This window comes from Mustelus asterias, chromosome 1 (assembly GCF_964213995.1).
Source record: "Mustelus asterias chromosome 1, sMusAst1.hap1.1, whole genome shotgun sequence".
Taxonomy (NCBI): Eukaryota; Metazoa; Chordata; class Chondrichthyes; order Carcharhiniformes; family Triakidae; genus Mustelus; species Mustelus asterias.
In genome coordinates this window covers 137,262,830-137,282,094 of record NC_135801.1, presented here as the reverse complement: position 1 = coordinate 137,282,094, position 19,265 = coordinate 137,262,830, and the positions used below count along the sequence as shown (strand labels likewise).

Genomic DNA, 19,265 nt, shown 5'->3' with positions numbered 1-19,265 from the left:
TATGTAACAAGCAGTTGGTCATCCCATTGTGCCTTTAGCTGGATGTGCTCCAACAAATCAATCAAGGCTACCTGGGCATTAGAAAGTGCAGAGCATTGGCCCAGTCTGCAATGTGGTGACTGGAAACATCAAGGGAAATTGATGAAATGACCACAAACTTCCATGTGTATACACCGCTTAAAGCTTATTCCCACATCGTTCCCGACCAGACTGTGAGAACAATTGGGAATGGATTTATTCATGCCCTTCCTCATCGTGGTTGACTATTTCTTTTGATGAATCAAAGAGAAGTAATTATAAAAAAACGACCACAGAGGCAGTCATTAGATCCTTGAAGGAAGTGTTTATGAACCATGGCATTGCAGACCAGGTGGTGTCCAATAATGGCCTGAAATTTACAAATGAATGCTTCATTCAACTTGCCACCAGTTATGGCTTTTAACACCGTATCCAATTTGCAATGACTTCCCAATGGCGCTTTTTACTATAGATACACCATAGATTGCAACATAGATTGCCTCCATCAGAACTCCCAGTGGGCAGGAAGCTTCATACTCAACTTCCAGTGCTGCCCAAGAAATTAACCCCAGGGTCGGCAGTCAAGGTTCAGTACTGATAACAGTCCGACAGGCTTCATCTGCAATAGAAGGTGCCACACTGGAAACCTGTCTCAGTTACACAAAGGTGACAAAATTTGGATTAGGGACCTTGAAAGAGAGAGTGTCATTGTCTGGAGAGATGATAATCAATCGAGGTCATACGTGATAAACACCACAGGATGCATGATCAGACGGTACAGAAGGAGTCTCCTCCACATCCCCTGTGGCTAACCTCCTATTATACATTTCAGTGAATCAGATGGAAACAACCAAGTGCAGGAGACACAGAATGTTATGGTTTCAACTCAAAGCCAAGAACGTTTGCCCAAAGCAACTAAGTCTATCCCTCCTTCAAATGTGATGAGAACATGATCTGGAAGAATTGTCAAGCTTCCAGATAATCTGATTTTATAAAGTCAGAGATTGGGATGGGGGGAGAAGGGGTATCATGTAAAGAAAGACTGTGTTGCAAATATTTTGAATGAAAACTTGGGGGAGGTGTAGTCGAAAGATATTCAACATCGCAAGATTTAATATGGGACTGGAGAACACCAGCGCCCACAGTATAATGTTGAGAGACACATGACAGTGGACAGGAAGCAGAATTGTTTGGAGAGAGTTAAACAGAAATCAACATGGAGTAGGCCCTAGTCTGGGCTACGCTTTGTACATATGTAAGTCATTCTATGTTGAGCCCTGGGACATGAAAAGTAATCCTGAACTTTATTTTTTTGCCATTTAATAAAATTGGCTTTCTGCTGAACTAAAGTAGATGGCTGCTCCAAGTCACCTGACCACAGGATTGGCCTTTTGTTTCAGGAGCTACCAACTGTAAGTACAAGAACAAAATAATTATTTTCTCAGCTGGTGGAATCTCACACCTCATTGTACATCTCCTTGTGATCACAAAATCAGGAGACTCACACACTGAAACTCGTTATGCCTGCACAGCTGCTCAAAGACTCATCTTACACTTGGGACTGTCCAGTTACATTTCAAAAGGGGACCAAGGAATGTAATTTTCATCTGATAAGGTGACCCTTCTCGCAGAGTCAGAGGATCAGCCTGGACAATGGTTTCCTGTTACCAAATCCTCAATATGGATGGTAACACTTTCAACAGCTCTGACTGGGACATTTACAGTCCTGGAACCAAAGTCAGTTCCAGACATTGTATAAACATCCCTTTTGAAGCCATTGTGGAGACAGAAGGTCAAATGACCATTTTGAAATCTTTGAGAACTGAGGAATCCCGAGTCTGCTGTTTTAGCATCAACTGCAAAGGACTCCAGCTGTCATTTGAGCATACAGTTGGTGATCATTTCTCAGCTCCTCCAAGCCTGTCTCTGTGAGAAGATTTTCTACCACCACCTGCAGAACTGACCCAGTCTTTACTTTGATTTGATTTGATTTATTATTGTCACATGTATTAGTATACAGTGAAAAGTATTGTTTCTTGCGCACTTTACAGACAAAGCATACCATTCATTGAGAAGGAAATGAGAGAGTGCAGAATATAGTGTTACAGTCCAGTCATAGTTAGGGTGTAGAGAAAGATCAACTTAGTGCAGGATAGGTCCATTCAAAAGTCTGACGGCAGCAGGGAAGAGGCTGTTCTTGAGTCGGTTGGTACGTGACCTCAGATTTTTGTATCTTTTTCCCGACGGAAGAAGGTGGAAGAGAGAATGTCTGGGGTGCGTGGGGTCCTTAATTATGCTGGCTGCTTTGCCGAGGCAGCGGGAAGTGTAGACAGAATCAATGGATGGGAGGCTGGTTTGCGTGATGGATTGGGCTACATTCACGACCTTCTGTAGTAGTTTCTTGCAGTCTTTGGCAGAGCAGGAGCTTTTACGATGCCTAATCTGCGGCATCCACACCAACCGCAAAGTGAACCCTGCAACTCCTATCCTCAGCCAGTTTGTAAATTCAAACTCCTACGTGAAAGAATTCCTCACAGGACTCTGAACTAAGATGCATTTCTGTGGTTCTTGTACTGTAAAGCTCCTTTTTGTACCCTCCCCCTTTAGTGCATGTACTTTTACATATGTCTGTATGTGTGTGTGCACACATCGCCCTTGGTTTTTGAATATCAAATAAACTAACCTTCTGAGTCAATCATAACATGAGTTTGTAGCAGGTTATTAGTAAATTGGATCACATGAACCTAGGGATTGGGGAAGATACAAAGAAAAGTAATTCAGAATACCTTCTGCTAACAGGCAGATGGTGAGAAGAAATCAGTGCAGTTCGCCTATCTCTCAGTGCGTGTTACCAATAAACAAGGCTCTGGACCTCTTGGTGAGGCTTATTGAACAAACACTTGCAACAATAGCAAGCAACTTACGAAGTACAGAAAATAGAGAGAAAATACATTTTGAACAGTCTAGTTCAAATTGAATCCTTAAAGGTTTACTGTGTAGGCCAATAACTCAGAGCATGACAAAACAAATTTTGAGGTATGTTTTAGAAAGAAACTGCAATGTTGCAAAAGAATCAGAACTTGTAACTGGCTGATCCCTTTTGAATATTAATACTGTGAAAGGATATGAGGTGGGGACAGGGGAGTTTTGAAATGAAGATCCAGAAAACAGGATTTAAATTTTTTTTTAAATTATCTATCTCCTTCCTGAAACCATTCAACCAACGAGAAGCATTATTATTCTAAGATATATTTTTGGAGCTATGGGGGGAGTACTTCAGGGGAATTCCTCTATCCCATTTCAATGAATGAAAAATATTTCTTGATCATGCGATATTGTAAGAACATTTTGAAACTAGCACATCTGATGTATTTCGACATCCTGGAAGGTCACTATGATCAAGTGTACATCCTAATCAGGATATCTCTGTCAAGTCATAGATCACGCCTGTACTCAACTATAATTTGTATCAGGGATTAATCATGCTGTCACCATTTGCTGGTTAGTGCACAATAAATCCCAACTTACTTTCTCTCGAGCTGATACCTGAGAAAGAGGTTTGAAATAAATGGATTCAGTTTAAAATATTTTATTATTGCGATTTTGTTTCAAGCAGTCCTACAGAGAAATGGAAAGTGTCATCATAATCTAGTTTACCAGCTGGTGGCCACATTATACTCACCTCCCTTATCTCGCTCATATTCTCTTGCCCTTTGTAAAGGAATACTGATTATAAATTAGTCTTAGTGATACTGGTGGGTGAATGCTACTGAATGATCTTAACGCAAACCAGCCTCCCATCCATTGACTCCATCTACACTTCCTGCTGCCTCGGGAAAGCAGCCAGCATAATTAAGGATCCCACGCATCCCAGATATACTCTCTTCCACCTTTTTCTGTCAGGGAAAAGATGCAAAAGTCTGAAAACACATACCAACAGACTCAAGAACAGCTTCTTCCCTGCTGTCATCAGACATTTGAATGGTCCAATCATATATTAAGCTGATCTTTCTCTTCACCCTACCTGTAGCTACAACGCTATATTCTGCACCCTCTCTTTTTCCTCTTCCCCTACGTACTACACGAATGGTATGTTTTGCCTGTATAGCATGTAAGAAACAATACTTTTCACTGCATTGCACTACATAGGACAATAAATCAAATCAAATCAAGATGTTAAACCATTTAAATAATCAGGAGGAATTTCATAACCACATAATATGCATTGATCCATTAGTTTGGCAACTGCACTTGCTACCACTTTTTCTGCAAAGATCAAGAAAAGTCATTAAACAAATTGGGAAATGGAGGATTCAATATTCCCTAACTGTATGGTGCGATACATAACAATGAATACTTTCTGCTGAGACAGCATATGCCAGCTGGAGCAGTAGCTGGAACATTACAGCGCCTTGGGCTAATAAGTGGTGAGGGAAATAATCTGCCAGGATATTAATTAGATTATTATATAATAGATCCTTCAGGAAAGTCCAATGTTGCTGTGTGGGCACTGAATCAGACCCACCATGGTTAAATAGCTCGGTAACATTCGCTGGCTAAGCTTTCATACGAGAATAACTAACTGTGCAAGGTACTGGAAGATTGGCAGCACCCAAGGACATGTACTGCAGTCAAAGTAATGCCCTGAGGAAAAGGGGAAAGAAAGGAAAAGGAGACAGAATTGGAAAACCAAATGAGAAACATGGAAATAAATTCAATTTGCGTAATGTGTGATTCCAGTTATGCAAAATGCCTTTACTTTCAGAATATGCAGAAGAATCAAAAATATTGATTTTGATGACAGAATATATAGAATTCACCTAATTCATGCAGGTTTCCACTTGTTGAACAGGAAGATAATTGATCATTTTATCTGCATTGTAAAGTAAATCGGGGGTATAATTTTAAGGATGGCAGGTGATTGGCGCGTGCCATCCCAAGAGTCAGTGTCTAACACGCAGCTGCCAACTCTCAAACTCCCATTGCCATTTAATGCCCACTGGAGCATTGATTAGCAGTGGGCAGAACTTCCGTCTGCCCTTGGAAGGAAGTTACGCTCATGAGAGCTGTTGGCCAATCAGATTAGCCAACAGCTCTCATGAGGTGGTGTAGGGAACGGCTGAGAGGCAGCTGGGAGGGGGTATGATTGTGGAATCTGGAGATAGACCTGGTGGGGAGGACGTCCCGTTGTCGTAACATCCTGCGGAGGAGTGGGGGGGCGGGCGGTGGTGTGTGGGTAGGATGCCCTAATTCTTAAGAGTGAGGTGATCCCACCACGCCGCCCCCCCCCCCCCCGCCTTCTCACCCGAGATGACAAAAAGTGTAAACATCACTTTCCCACTCTACCCGCACCTGCCAGTCTAAACATTGAGGCTGGCTGGGATAAAGTCCTCAAGTGGCCACTTAAGGGTCTTAATAGGTGAAAGGGTGATTTTCCCTCCCAAGGACCTGTTCGCCTAGGCGTGAAATTGCTTAGAGGTTTGGGTGGGCGGGTTCCCAGGAGAAATCCCATCCATACAATTTTATGCTCCCACCACTCCCCGCCCAGACTAAAAACTCACCCCTTGGGTTCAGCACTCCAAATGTGGGGCTGGATTTTAGGTGCCCCCACCAGGCACATTTTTGCCAACCTCACCACCATCCGCCCACTCTTGAGTTCGTCCCAAAATACATAGGTGGGCTGACATCAAAATCGGCAGCCGGCCTGCCATACTTAAGTAAATAATCAAAGGTCAAGTACATTGCCCAAGCCATAATATAGCTAGCGTGGGCATTCAGGTGGGAATGGGCATGCGCCTTTATTGAAAAACCATTTTAGAAGGATAGGAAGGAAGAGGGGGTGGCAGTGGTGGGGATCTCTTTATGCATCAGGGATAGCCACCCCCACTAAGATAGTAGTCCCGCTTTCTTCCTATTTACCTGCTCTTTAAAACACACCACTCCCATCCTTTGCCCCCTTCCTAGACTTCCTAAACAATCCTAAACAATCCATGCCAAGATCCCAATCAGATTGAACAGAAGCTCCCCAAGGGCAGAACTTTCTCCCCAGTAATGAGCTGAAATCCCACTGGCAGCGCAATTCAGCCGGCCTGCAGCACGCTTTGGCGGCAGGGTGGATTAATATGGAGCGAGTCGGCTCCACACTGACATTGCCCATCATGATGTCCTCTGGGTTATTGAGCTGATGGGGGCCTGCCAAATACCGCCTCATCTGCTCTTAAGAAGATCAGACTCAGTCATCGGGCAGGATATAGCAAATGTGGTTCCTTTAGAAGGTCAAGGGCAAGGGCTATGACCTTGGGAGATCTCACGGAGAACCCTCATTATCATTATCCTTGTCTCCTTCTTCTCGACACTTCCCTGCTAACCGAGCCAGGAGAGCATTTGGCATTCAATGTGGCATTCAGCCACCATGGTGATGAGTTAGCCAATGTTTTCCAAAATGGCAAACATAGGTTACAAACCACTGTTGTGGCCTACCATCTACTCCTTGGGCTATCTTGTATATGTGTCCATGGGGTTGTCCACCCTTTCAACAGAGTTGATCATGACTGCAAATTCCTGATTCATCATGGCACTCATGTTAGAGATGGACTTCTCCACCTTATGGGCAAGGGGTGCGTATTGTCTCTGAATATTCTGGCAGATGTCCAAACCTGTTGCGCCACCATTGCCATTTAGTATACAATCCCCCAAGCTTTGAATCTGTGAACATCTGGGCAGAGCTGGAGGTGTTTTCAGACTCTGCACAGCTGTCTCTGACTTCAGCCCCTGCTCCTGCTTGCACATGATTGGCCAATATATCTGTGACTCTAGACCCAATGAGGTGGAGGGTGTAAAGGAATCACGGGACTGTGTGTCATCAGAGTGATGCTCTTCTGAGGACTGAACAACTTCATTCCTCATCTCTTGCTGCGGCTCCAGTAATTTTTTCTGGGATGTGGGCGTTACTGGCAAGGCCAGCATTTGTTGCCCATCCCTAACTGCCCTTGAACTGAGTGGTTTGTTCAACCAGTTCAGAGGGTAGTTAAGAGTCAACCACATTGCTGTGGGTCTAGAGTCACATAAAGGCCAGACTAGGTAAGGACAGCAGATTTCCTTCCCTATAGGACATTAGTGAACCAGACTGGCTTTTATGACAATCAATGCTAGTTTTATGGTCAATGTGACTAAATTTCAGTTCTAGATTTTTATAATTAACTGTATTTAAATTGCAGCAGCTGCCACGGATTTGAACCTGGGTGCAGAGCACTAGCCTGGGCCTCGGGGTTACTAGTCCAGCGACACTGCCACAACGCCACTGCCTACTCCCTAAATGCACCTGTAGGAAATGAAAGTCAATCATTCGTGCTGTGCGTAGATGAAATTAGATATATGACAAGTAAAATCTATTGGTGGCATCATGTCAACATTAGTGACAGTTAAGGTCTGTGTGATACCGAGTACTTTTCACCAGCTCTCTGAACCATCTCTCCAATGGCAACAGCTTGCACAACAGTCACTCTGTTGATCTCCAGGACTTCCTCCTCCATCATGTTCAAAATTATTCTGGCTGCAGATCCACCCCCGACTCCTCGAACTCCCTTGCCTCTCTTCTCATGCAAAGAGAAAAGGCAGAGAGTTTGGAATGTGAGGAGCCAAATGATAAACATTAAGGATGGAGGTGAGTCATTTGGCTGAGCGGTGACTTTGAGCTGCCTGCAGGTTTTGGTGCTATATCTTGAGTTGGAGACTTGTGGGGTAGCCAGGGGAGAGAGGAATGCATAAAGCAAACTGTATGGCTCAGAGATTTACAAAGAGCTATGTGGGTCTGAAAACTGCTAAGGAAATAAATAGTCATGGTTGCTAGTGGAGAGCTGCAGAATGCTCACTTTGCTGGACCTCAGGAGGTTATTGAAATAGAAACATAGAAAATAGAAGCAGGAGTAGGCCATTTGGCCCTTCATTTTGTTCATGGCTGATCATTAAATTTAATATCTTGATCTTGCCTGCCCCCCTATCCCTTGATCCCTTTAGCCCCAAGAGGTATAGAAATACTTAGCTGACTGGATCTGTGTCCTCTGCTTCACACCATAGCTGCTCACCTCCTCTACAACTTCAAGCCAAGACCATTTGGTGAATTTGGCTGGTCTCCTGCCACCCGCTGGAAAGAAGGTTTTTCAGCAGGCCCTGCTTGCTTTCAGTCTTACCTCCGGGTAAACATCCTTGAACCAAAGACCAACCTTGCTATGTCTTTCATTCATTGTCCTCCTCTTTTACTGCCTCACACTGAGTATATTTCACCATACAGTGATGACATTGTGCATGGTGCTGAGGTCCCTTTAATAGTCAACCTTCATTCCTGCATTAGGTGGGTCATCCCACCGACTCTCCCTAAATGGTCAGTGAATGTAGAGGTGTGCTTTGGGAAAGAGCAATCGAAAGTCCTGCTAATCAGGGAGTTGGGATCAGGCACAGGAAATTGATCCACTGTTGCTGCGGAGATTAAGGCAGTAAGATCCCACCCACTGTGGTGAACTCCAGTCGGGACTGAGCACATGCATGACATCTTGGTTCCTGCAGCCAGTATCACTTTGTCCAAAATTCTCTTTGATTGTTCCCATATTATATCTCCTGTTGCTCAGTATATTTCAGGAAAAAATGCTTGGCGGCATAGTGGCACAGTAGTTAGCACTGCTGCCTCACAGCTCCAGGGACCCAGGGTGTAATTCTGGCTTTGTGTGACTGTGTGGAATTTGCATGTTCTCCTTATGTCGGTGTGGGTTTCCTCCAGGTGCTCTGGTTTCCTCCCACAGTCCAAACATGTGCAGATGACGTGAATTGGCCATGCTAAATTGCCCCTTAGTGTCCAAAGATGAGCAGGTTAGATGGATTAGCTATGGGAAATGTGTGGTGTTGCGGGATAGGGCGGGGGAGAGGGCCTGAGTAAGATACCCTGTCAGAGAGTCGGTACAGACTTGTTGGGCTGAATGGCCTCTTCTGCACTGTAGGGATTCTATAATTCTGGTTGATCGATGCCACCTCAAAAGGTTAGTGATGAGGCAACAGGAAGAGCAGTAATCAGCGGTGTAACTGCAAATTCCAAGGACAATTAGCAAACTGAGTCAGAGAAACAACTGCCAAAATAAGCATAATAAAGCAGAATGAACAAGCAACAGACACACAATTCATCAACACGACCAAGTCACCACCACCAATAGGAACAAGTAACACACAGAATATAACATACAATTTCCTGGATGAGAACAGCCACTCATATTAAAATATTAAAATATTTTTGAAAATGTAAACATATTGAATTATTCCTAGTGCCTTAAACTGACACAAGAGTATAAAGCAGCACAAATATCTTATTCTTTTATATTGAGATATTCTAAGGGCATTTTCATGTTTCTTGCCTGTTTGAATCAGGCAGACTATCAGGGGCTCGAAGGGGATCACCCGCACTGAGAAAATCTTCTCACCCTTAGCTTCATTGCATCAATAGGATGTGGGAGGAAGCTTTAGAGATACAACAGCTTTGAAATGGCAAACTATACTCAACCTTTCATATTGAGCAAAAGGTTGATGCACACAAGCGTTTCTTGGCTCACTAGAATCCCAAGTAGTAGGAGCTCAGTCCATTATGCATTATTACTGGAAATAATAGTGATCTAAAGCATGGAGTAGTTGACAATATGCTCTCGTTAATTATTATGCCCTCATAATATTAACCATTGAAATTACAATGGCTTTGGTGATGCACTTTTACATTTGTCAAACCACTTGCACTGGTAACAAGCCCGAGACCTTTTAGTTCTTCAACTTATTTTTAAATTGAAAACTGAGGAATTGGCGATTAGCAATTTAACAAACCTCTGATGGCATGATGACAGCTAGGGTTGGCATTTCTGAAGACAAACTGCATACTTACTTAAAAAAATGATGAACAATGTGTTTGTCACAATCTCATATGTTACATAAGTGTAGGTTACACGATACAGCAGGTGGTGGTTCTTTTGAATTTGGATGGAACTGGTGTATCCTGAATCGTCTTCCTCCTTCAGGTACCATGTCCTAAGAGGATATTGGCAACAAGGACTTTCATTGGATTGGTCCCTGATTATTCTTGGTAAAGTACTGCAATGGTTTGCTATTGTCTTCTGCATTATGGCGGACTCGGAAACTCTACCACTCTTCAACACATGCCATCAGGTATATTGGAAGGACTTACAGGCCAATACTCAATCTGTTTGGCCACATTATGCATGCATCTTCCATGTCTATCAAGTCTTGAAGTGGGGCTTGAACCAGACGCTTCTAGCTCAAAGGTTGGGATGCTACCCACTGTGTCACATAAGAACATAAGAAATAGGCGCAGGAGTAGGCCATCTGGCCCTTCGAGCCTGCCCCGCCATTCAACAAGATCATGGCTGATCTGAAGCGAATCAGTTCCACTTACCCGCCTGCTCCCCATATCCCCTAATTCCCTTATCGATCAGAAAACTATCTACCCGTGATTTAAACATATTCAACGAGGAAGCCTCCACCACTTCAATGGGCAGAGAATTCCAGAGATTCACTACCCTCTGAGAGAAGAAGTTCCCCCTCAACTCTGTTCTGAACCGGCCCCTCCTTATTTTGAGGCTGTGCCCTCTAGTTCTGGTTTCCCTTCTAAGTGGAAAGAATCTCTCCACCTCTACCCTATCCACCCCCTTCATTATCTTGTATGTCTCTATAAGATCACCCCTCATCCTTCTAAACTCCAACGAGTACAGACCCAATCTGTTCAATCTCTCCTCATAAGCTACACCCCTCATCTCCGGTATCAACCTGGTGAACCTTCTCTGCACTCCCTCCAAGGCCAATATATCCTTTCGCAAATAAGGGGACCAAAACTGCACACAGTACTCCAGTTGCGGCCTCACCAGTGCCTTGTACAGTTGCAGCAAGACCTCCCTGCTTTTATATTCTATCCCCCTCGCGATAAAGGCCAACATTCCATTCGCCTTCTTGATCACCTGCTGCACCTGCAGTCACAAGATCTTCATGTCCAGAATACTTGGCCAATGTGACCAGGATGAAACAACAAAAGACATCCTTCCAGTTGATCTTATATCAGTAGCATTTTCGGCAGAAATACTTCAATGTGGTGAAAATCAAACATGCAATAGTTCCTGGAATCCAAAGTACAAAATATATTGCCTGTCTCTAATGGTCTTCACACTACCATTTGATTCTAAGTCAATTTTTTATAACAGAATCAGAAAAGTCAGCAGGTGATTTAATTCATCATGCTTGTTCTGATATTGGATCAATAGAGCAGTTTACTTTAATCCTATATGTCTGCACTATCCCTGTAACAGTTAATTTTTGAACATATTTATTTGATTAATTATTAAATGTTGGGACCAGCTCAGGTGCAGCTTCCCATACCTTTATCTTTTCCCTTTCCATAGCTACTTCTAACTATATTTTTACATTCCATGCTGCTTTTTGAAGAAGATTTGCTGCCCATCGTAGCTGCTCATTGTGATTTCCTTTTTCCGTGAGATAGTGTAGATTAGAGGGGCTTTAGATTGGTTTCACTGGTCGGCGCAACATCGAGGGCCGAAGGGCCTGTACTGCACTGTAATGTTCTATGTTCTATGTGAGAAGATCAGCTACGATGAGACAACATCAGAACATTTTCAGATCTGCATTGGGGCCCAATAGGATTGCGTTCTGGAACTGACACTCTTTGACATATACTCCTCTGCTGCATGTCAGATGCCTCAGGCCATCCACAGAGGGTGAACGCTTATATACCAGTGGTTGTCCAGCATTGCTCACTAGAAATCCAGCATTAAAGTTTTTCACCAAGTCCTTATCAGACAGTTGTTCTACGCCGATGATGCCATTCTAGCATTCCATACTGAAGAACATCTTCAGTGGCAGGAGGACAGTCTGATGCCTGTAAGAGTTTGGTTTGATCATCAACACCATACCTTTACTACAAGACACCTGCCAGCGAGATACGAATTTGGTGAATATTGGGCTGTAACTTCCTCAGTGCCAGTCAGCAGCGGATTGGCACTCTGTACCAACATACCTATGCTTAAATTTGACAGAAGTGGACAGAAGGAGATATGCCGTAGATCAGTAGGGGTGGAAGTGGTTGGGGTGCGTGATTGGCAGGAGGCCTCAAGGACCTCTCTCAGAAGGAAATATGAGTGGAAAGCAGGAGGGTCACTTCCTAGCACCTGGATCTGAGGATCTAGAAGGAGACCATGAGAAGTGTCCTCATGCCACTCATTGCATCATATCCGCATCACACTTCCTGCGGTGTATACAATGGGAAACGCCATTGATAATGGCGGGACCAGAAGATGCCATGCTGACCAATGGTGTGACACCTCTGTCACTGCAGGGCGCACAGAAAATCGAGCCCATGATATCCAGATACTCTGCTTGATCCTCACCCACCTCCCATTGATGCCAGCCTTTTACCCATCTCTCTCTATTTTCACATATCTCCAGCTATTAACTATGGTGGGCGTATCACCCAAACATAGTGCAACATAATCACCGATATTCTTTTCTCTCTCTTGATGGATAAGGTTGGCATACAATCGAAGGCAGCAAGGCAAAGTCCAATTCCAAGTTTGGCATTGTGCAGAGTTTACCCTCTCTGCAGACTCTGTTCCACCTCCCTAGTGTGACGCAGACCCAGAGGCATAGCTATTGCTGGACTTAAAAAAGACAATTAAGAATTGTTTTATCCGCAATTCTGATTTTCCCAGCCAGAGCATCTGTTTTGCGATCTTTGCAGGAATATGTGCAAGGGATCAGCTCATTATTCAGTGACTCCACTGAGTTATTCACATTCTTTCCTTGAGAACTGTGGATGGCAGCTCTGTTTACCAGTGCTGGTTATATTCATCGCCACTCCATTAAACAGCACGCAATTCAAACAAAGGTGGCACAGTAGCTAGCACTACTGCCTCACAGCACCAATGACCCGGGTTCGATTCCCGGCTTGGGTCACTGTCTGCATGGAGTTTGCATGTTCTCCCCGTGTCTGCGTGGGTTTCCTCTGGGTGCTCTGGTTTCCTCCCACAGTCCAAAGATGGGCAGGTTAGGTGAATTGGCCATGCTAAATTGCCCTTTAGTGTCAGGGGGACTAGCCAGGGTAAATACATGGGGTTGTATGGATAAGGCCTGGGTGGGATTGTGATCGGTGCAGACTCAATGGGCTGAATGGCCTCCTTCTGCACTGTATGATTCTATGAACTTCAAAATCAGAAACATTCTTACAATACATAGAACATAGAACATAGAACAGTACAGCACAGAACAGGCCCTTCGGCCCACGATGTTGTGCCGACCTTCATCTGAAACCAAGATCAAGCTATCCCACTCCCTACCATCCTGGTGTGCTCCATGTGCCTATCCAATAACCGCTTAAATGATCCTAAAGTGTCTGACTCCACTATCACTGCAGGCAGTCCATTCCACACCCCAACCACTCTCTGCGTGAAGAACCTACCTCTGATATCCTTCCTATATCTCCCACCATGAACCCTATAGTTATGCCCCCTTGTAATAGCTCCATCCACCCGAGGAAATAGTCTTTGAACGTTCACTCGATCTATCCCCTTCATCATTTTATAAACCTCTATTAAGTCTCCCCTCAATCTCCTCCGCTCCAGAGAGAACAGCCCCAGCTCCCTCAACCTTTCCTCATAAGACCGACACTCCAAACCAGGCAGCATCCTGGTAAATCTCCTCTGCACTCTTTCCAGTGCTTCCACATCCTTCTTATAGTGAGGTGACCAGAACTCCACGCAATATTCCAAATGCGGTCTCACCAAGGTCCTGTACAGTTGCAGCATAACCCCACGGCTCTTAAACTCCAACCCCCTGTTAATAAAAGCTAACACACTATATGCCTTCTTCACAGCTCTATCCACTTGAGTGGCAACCTTTAGAGATCTGTGGATATGGACCCCAAGATCTCTCTGTTCCTCCACAGTCTTCAGAACCCTACCTTTGACCCTGTAATCCACATTTAAATTAGTCCTACCAAAATGAATCACCTCACATTTATCAGGGTTAAACTCCATTTGCCATTTTTCAGCCCAGCTTTGCATCCTATCTATGTCTCTTTGCAGCCTACAGCACCCCTCCACCTCATCCACTACTCCACCAATCTTGTTGTCATCAGCAAATTTACTGATCCACCCTTCAGCCCCCTCCTCTAAGTCATTAATAAAAATCACAAAGAGCAGAGGACCAAGCACCGATCCCTGCGGCACTCCGCTAGCAACCTGCCTCCAGTCCGAAAATTTTCCATCCACCACCACCCTCTGTCTTCGATCAGATAGCCAGTTACCTATCCAATCAGCCAACTTTCCCTCTATCCCACACCTCCTTACTTTCATCATAAGCCGACCATGGGGGACCTTATCAAACGCCTTACTAAAATCCATGTATATGACATCAACCTCCCTACCTTCATCAACACACCTAGTTACCTCCTCAAAAAATTCTATCAAATTTGTGAGGCACGATTTGCCCTTCACAAATCCGTGCTGACTATCCCGGATTAATCCGCATCTTTCTAAATGGTCGTAAATCCCATCCCTAAGGACCTTTTCCATCAATTTACCAACCACCGAAGTCAGACTAACCGGTCTATAATTACCAGGGTCATTTCTATTCCCTTTCTTAAACAGAGGAACAACATTTGCCACTCTCCAGTCCTCTGGCACCATCCCCGTGGACAGTGAGGACCCAAAGATCAAAGCCAAAGGCTCTGCAATCTCATCCCTCGCCTCCCAAAGAATCCTAGGATACATTTCATCAGGCCCAGGGGACTTATCGACCTTCAGTTTATTCAAAACTGCCAGTACATCCTCCCTCCGAACATCTATTTCCTCCAGCCTATTAGCCTGTAACACCTTCTCTTCCTCAAAAACATGGCCCCTCTCCTTGGTGAACACTGAAGAAAAGTATTCATTCATCACCTCGCCTATCTCTACTGATTCCATACACAAGTTCCCACCACTGTCCTTGACCGGCCTTAACCTCACCCTGGTCATTCTTTTATTCCTCACATAAGAGTAAAAAGCCTTGGGGTTTTCCTTGATCCGACCCGCCAAGGACTTCTCATGTCCCCTCCTAGCTCTCCTCAGCCCCTTTTTCAGCTCATTCCTTGCTAACTTGTAACCCTCAATTGAGCCATCTGAACCTTGTTTCCTCATCCCTACATAAGCTTCCCTCTTCCTTTTCACAAGACATTCCACCTCTTTTGTGAACCACGGTTCCCTCACTCGGCCATTTCCTCCCTGCCTGACAGGGACATACCTATCAAGGACACCCAGTATTTGTTCCTTGAAAAAGTTCCACTTTTCATCAGTGCCTTTCCCTGACAGTTTCTGTTCCCATCTTATGCCCCCTAATTCTTGCCTAATCGCATCATAATTACCTCTCCCCCAATTGTAAGCCTTGCCCTGCCGTCCGGCCCTATCCCTCTCCATTGCAATAACAAAAGACACTGAATTGTGGTCACTATCTCCAAAGTTCTCTCCCACAACCAAATCTAACACTTGGCCCGGTTCATTTCCCAGTACCAAATCCAATGTGGCCTCACCCCTTGTCGGCCTATCCACATATTGTGTCAGGAAACCCTCCTGCACACACTGCACAAACAGTGCCCCATCCCAACTATTCGACCTACAAAGGTTCCAATCAATATTTGGAAAGTTAAAGTCCCCCATGACAACTACCCTGTGACCCCCACACGTATCCATAATCTGCACATAATACAAATGGAGAAATTGCAATTAAATTGCACTGCAGACCAGATTGCCAAATTCAAATGTCATTAATTCAATGCCAAATGTAATAAATGCTGTCTGTTCATTTCTTTGCCAAGTGAGCAACCCACAATGCTTTAATTTGAAGGAAATGTACTAACTCTGCTATTCCTATAAAGTGGTTTCCTATTGATCCCAGCAAAGCTGAAGAAGGCTGCTGTTTCTTGGAATCAATGGCTGGGAACTTCTGAATGTCCGAGTTGATCAGAGCTAGGTTGCAGACGCTTGCACCTTGGCTGTTTCATGAGCAGTCTGGTGTGACAGGCTTGCCAGAACTCATGGTGGGTATTGGTTGAGAAGGGTGGCAAAGGAGCATAGGAGACACACAGAGATCCTGAGAGAAGTCCAACTGCCATCTGAACTGGCAGCAGCTAAGCACCAGGGATCAGCCGGCCCAGAGGAGGGTTGAAAAGGTGAGTTACTTCAATTTTTCGAAAGGTTTCCTCAGGAGCGTGAAGGAACTGGAGTGGCATGAGGAATCCTGAGGCATCCCTTTCCCTCGGCTTTCCAAAATCCAATTAGATTCCACTTACCTTGCCAGGGACCATTCCCGCCAGACACTCAGCCTCACACTCACCCGGCTAAATCATGGCTCATGTTCCTGTTAAATTCCAGGGTAGAATTTGCTTGGCTTTAAACTCACCATCCCACTTGACTCTTCTCCCACCATGAATGTTATTGAATATAAGTAACAATATGTTGGTTTATTAAACAGCCAGTGAGCCACCCAGATACAAAGGACCAATTAACCAGTAAAACCTTGCACTTCTAAATTTGTCCAACCTTTAACCTGACATCACTTATAAGGTATCTTACTGACAGTTTATGTCAATCAATAAACAAATAACTTTCCCTCTTTGAAAAATAAATAATCTGAACTGACAAAGTTACGTACAATTTTCACTGACTTACGACCTTACAATCCCCTGATATTTGCTTGATTGCTGCAAATCCTTCGTGGATGCAACCCAAGAAGCTTCTGCATGCAGTTCTTTTCACTTAAAACATTAGAAATGCGAGAGTATAAGACCCACTGGCTCCGCATTTAGTTAGCACGACTCCCTATTCTAAGTACACTAACTTGAGTTATTCTTCAATACCAATTTTCAATGCAGCTTTAATTCTTACTCATTTCTAAAACATTCTAAATAGAAAATGCCAAATAACAGGCACGACACCTCATGGTGGCACAGTAGTTAGCACTGCTGCCTCATGGCGCCAGGGACCCGGGTTTGATTCCCGGCTTGCATCACTGTCTGTGCGGAGTCCGCACGTTCTCCCCATGTCTGCATGGGTTTCCTCCGGGTGCTCCGGTTTCCTCCCACAGTCTGAAAGACATGCTGGTTAGGTGCATTGGCCATGCTAAATTCTCCTTCAGTGTACCCAAACAGGCGCCGGAGTGTGGCGACTAGGGGATTTTCACAGTAGCTTCATTGCAATGTTAATGTAAGCTTACTTGTGACCCTAATAAATAAACTTAAATATAAAAAGAGATTGGCATGAAAAATCACTCTATGATTCTAATAATATTGTATAAAACAATATTGTAATTAATAATTTGTACTCTTCTTTGACAAGGTATTACTTAGAATGAAACCTGAACCACTTTGATTTACTGATGCATCAATTTAATTTAACATTCTGATTCTTGTCATATTTTACCCTTTCAAATGGCGACTGATTCTAACTGGGCTTTGATTAATTTCTTTACAAAGACTTGTGATTTATTTTAATTTATGCTTTCAAGACCATCTGTTCCTTGTCTATTGACAATTTGGACTGCAAATTCCAGTGGTGATATTCTTAATTTGCGGCGGATAGTCTACAGCACGCTAATTAGTAGTGGACCTTTTGTTTCAGAACGCTGGCGAAAGTCATTTCCACAGGGCTTTCCATGTGTGTTTATGAAAATAAGCCTTGGTCAAAATATACCCTCGTGTCCATTTTTTCCATTCTATGTGCTGATTAAATCCTATTCCTTCCAGACAGCACAGTGACATTTTCCAAGAAATGCAAGCTGTTTGTTTTGAACGGATCGCTCAAGGATTACAAATTGCATGCCAATACCAGAACAGTTAACTCAAGGTTTAGTTTGGCAAATTGATTAACAGCCCTCTCAGAGCACATCCTTCAGAAAGTTTCTGGCTGCACACACGACTGCTTGTAACTGTGACAATACCATAACATGGGAAAGATCGATAGAAATTCTCCAAGGCCCGAGTGATGAAGAGCAACAATTTGAATAGGTCACAAAAGGGCAACACGACACAATGTAGAAACACACCATTCTTACAGTCCTGTGAGGACCACAGTCTAGGGAACATGTCGAAGAGCGCTCTGTTAAAGGAACATTGTTCAGCCATAAGCTTTTGACTCACAAATTCAATTCCTGAAACAAGGGACGATCTACATTATAACTTTCAAGAATGATTGTTGTAGCTGTGATTGCTAACTGGACATAGCTCACACTATCAAATACTTATCCAAGAATTCTGCACTATGCTCCCTCCCTCCACCCGCCCAAAAAGTTTAGCTCTGTTCCCTTTCTGAAATTTAAGTCGCAATACAAAGTGATGCTGTCATCTTCGATATACTGAAATGAAAACATTTCAAAGCTAATTTACAGCAATTACACTTGTTTATCATATGGATTATATCAAGATAATGTTATTAAAATGAAGTGCATGGTGATTGATCAATGGTTGATGTGTGTACACAGTAATAACAAATTTAACACATTGCTTTCATTGTGATTTGACTTCTTAAAAAATGGAAATGAAGTTAATGAAAACTCTTCAGTGCCACGATGTATATCTTCCCTCACCTGAATGGGGAGGATGTTGGAATGCAAGCAGAATATTATTGTGATGTACAGTTCATCAATTTAAATTGGTTTCAGCAATAAATTATGGTGAGAAATGAATAACTAGATTTCAGCTTTTAGTCGGCTTGGTAATATGTACACTGTGTACCTGTACCCTTGGGTATCTTAGAGTACGGATATGTCTGAATAACAAACAGCAACTGCTAAATGTGGAGGTGCTTATGGGATTAACTATGACATTGTCTAATTAGGAAACCATGTACTAGGATATTACAGTCTGGCTTTCATTACCTACCTTTTCCTGGTACTGTCGCCTCGATGAATCTAAAGACTGGATGAGAGCTGTCGCATGGCCAACAAACATTGCATAGCACGTGGCTCCCACTATCATGCTCAACATGGTTATCCAGAGATCAGACATAGACACTGGCGCTCGAGCTCCGTAGCCTATGCAAAGCATATGGCTCATAGCTTTGAACAGTGCATAGGAATACTGCATCCCCCATGAATCATTCTGCATAGAGAGAAAAAACAGAATCAGCCAGTCAGCAAATAAACCTTCTGAAATATTTCATTTTCAAATT

General features: G+C 43.7%; 1 protein-coding gene across 1 annotated transcript in view; it reads right to left on the bottom strand.

The window, feature by feature from the left end:
• LOC144511175 (potassium/sodium hyperpolarization-activated cyclic nucleotide-gated channel 1-like) overlaps window positions 1-19,265 on the bottom strand; it is a 299,779-nt gene that overhangs the window by 143,436 nt on the left and 137,078 nt on the right. The window contains exon 4 of the mRNA XM_078241277.1: window positions 18,977-19,195. Within this exon, the coding sequence (XP_078097403.1) occupies window positions 18,977-19,195 (219 nt within the window). The remainder of the gene's footprint in view (window positions 1-18,976; window positions 19,196-19,265) is intronic.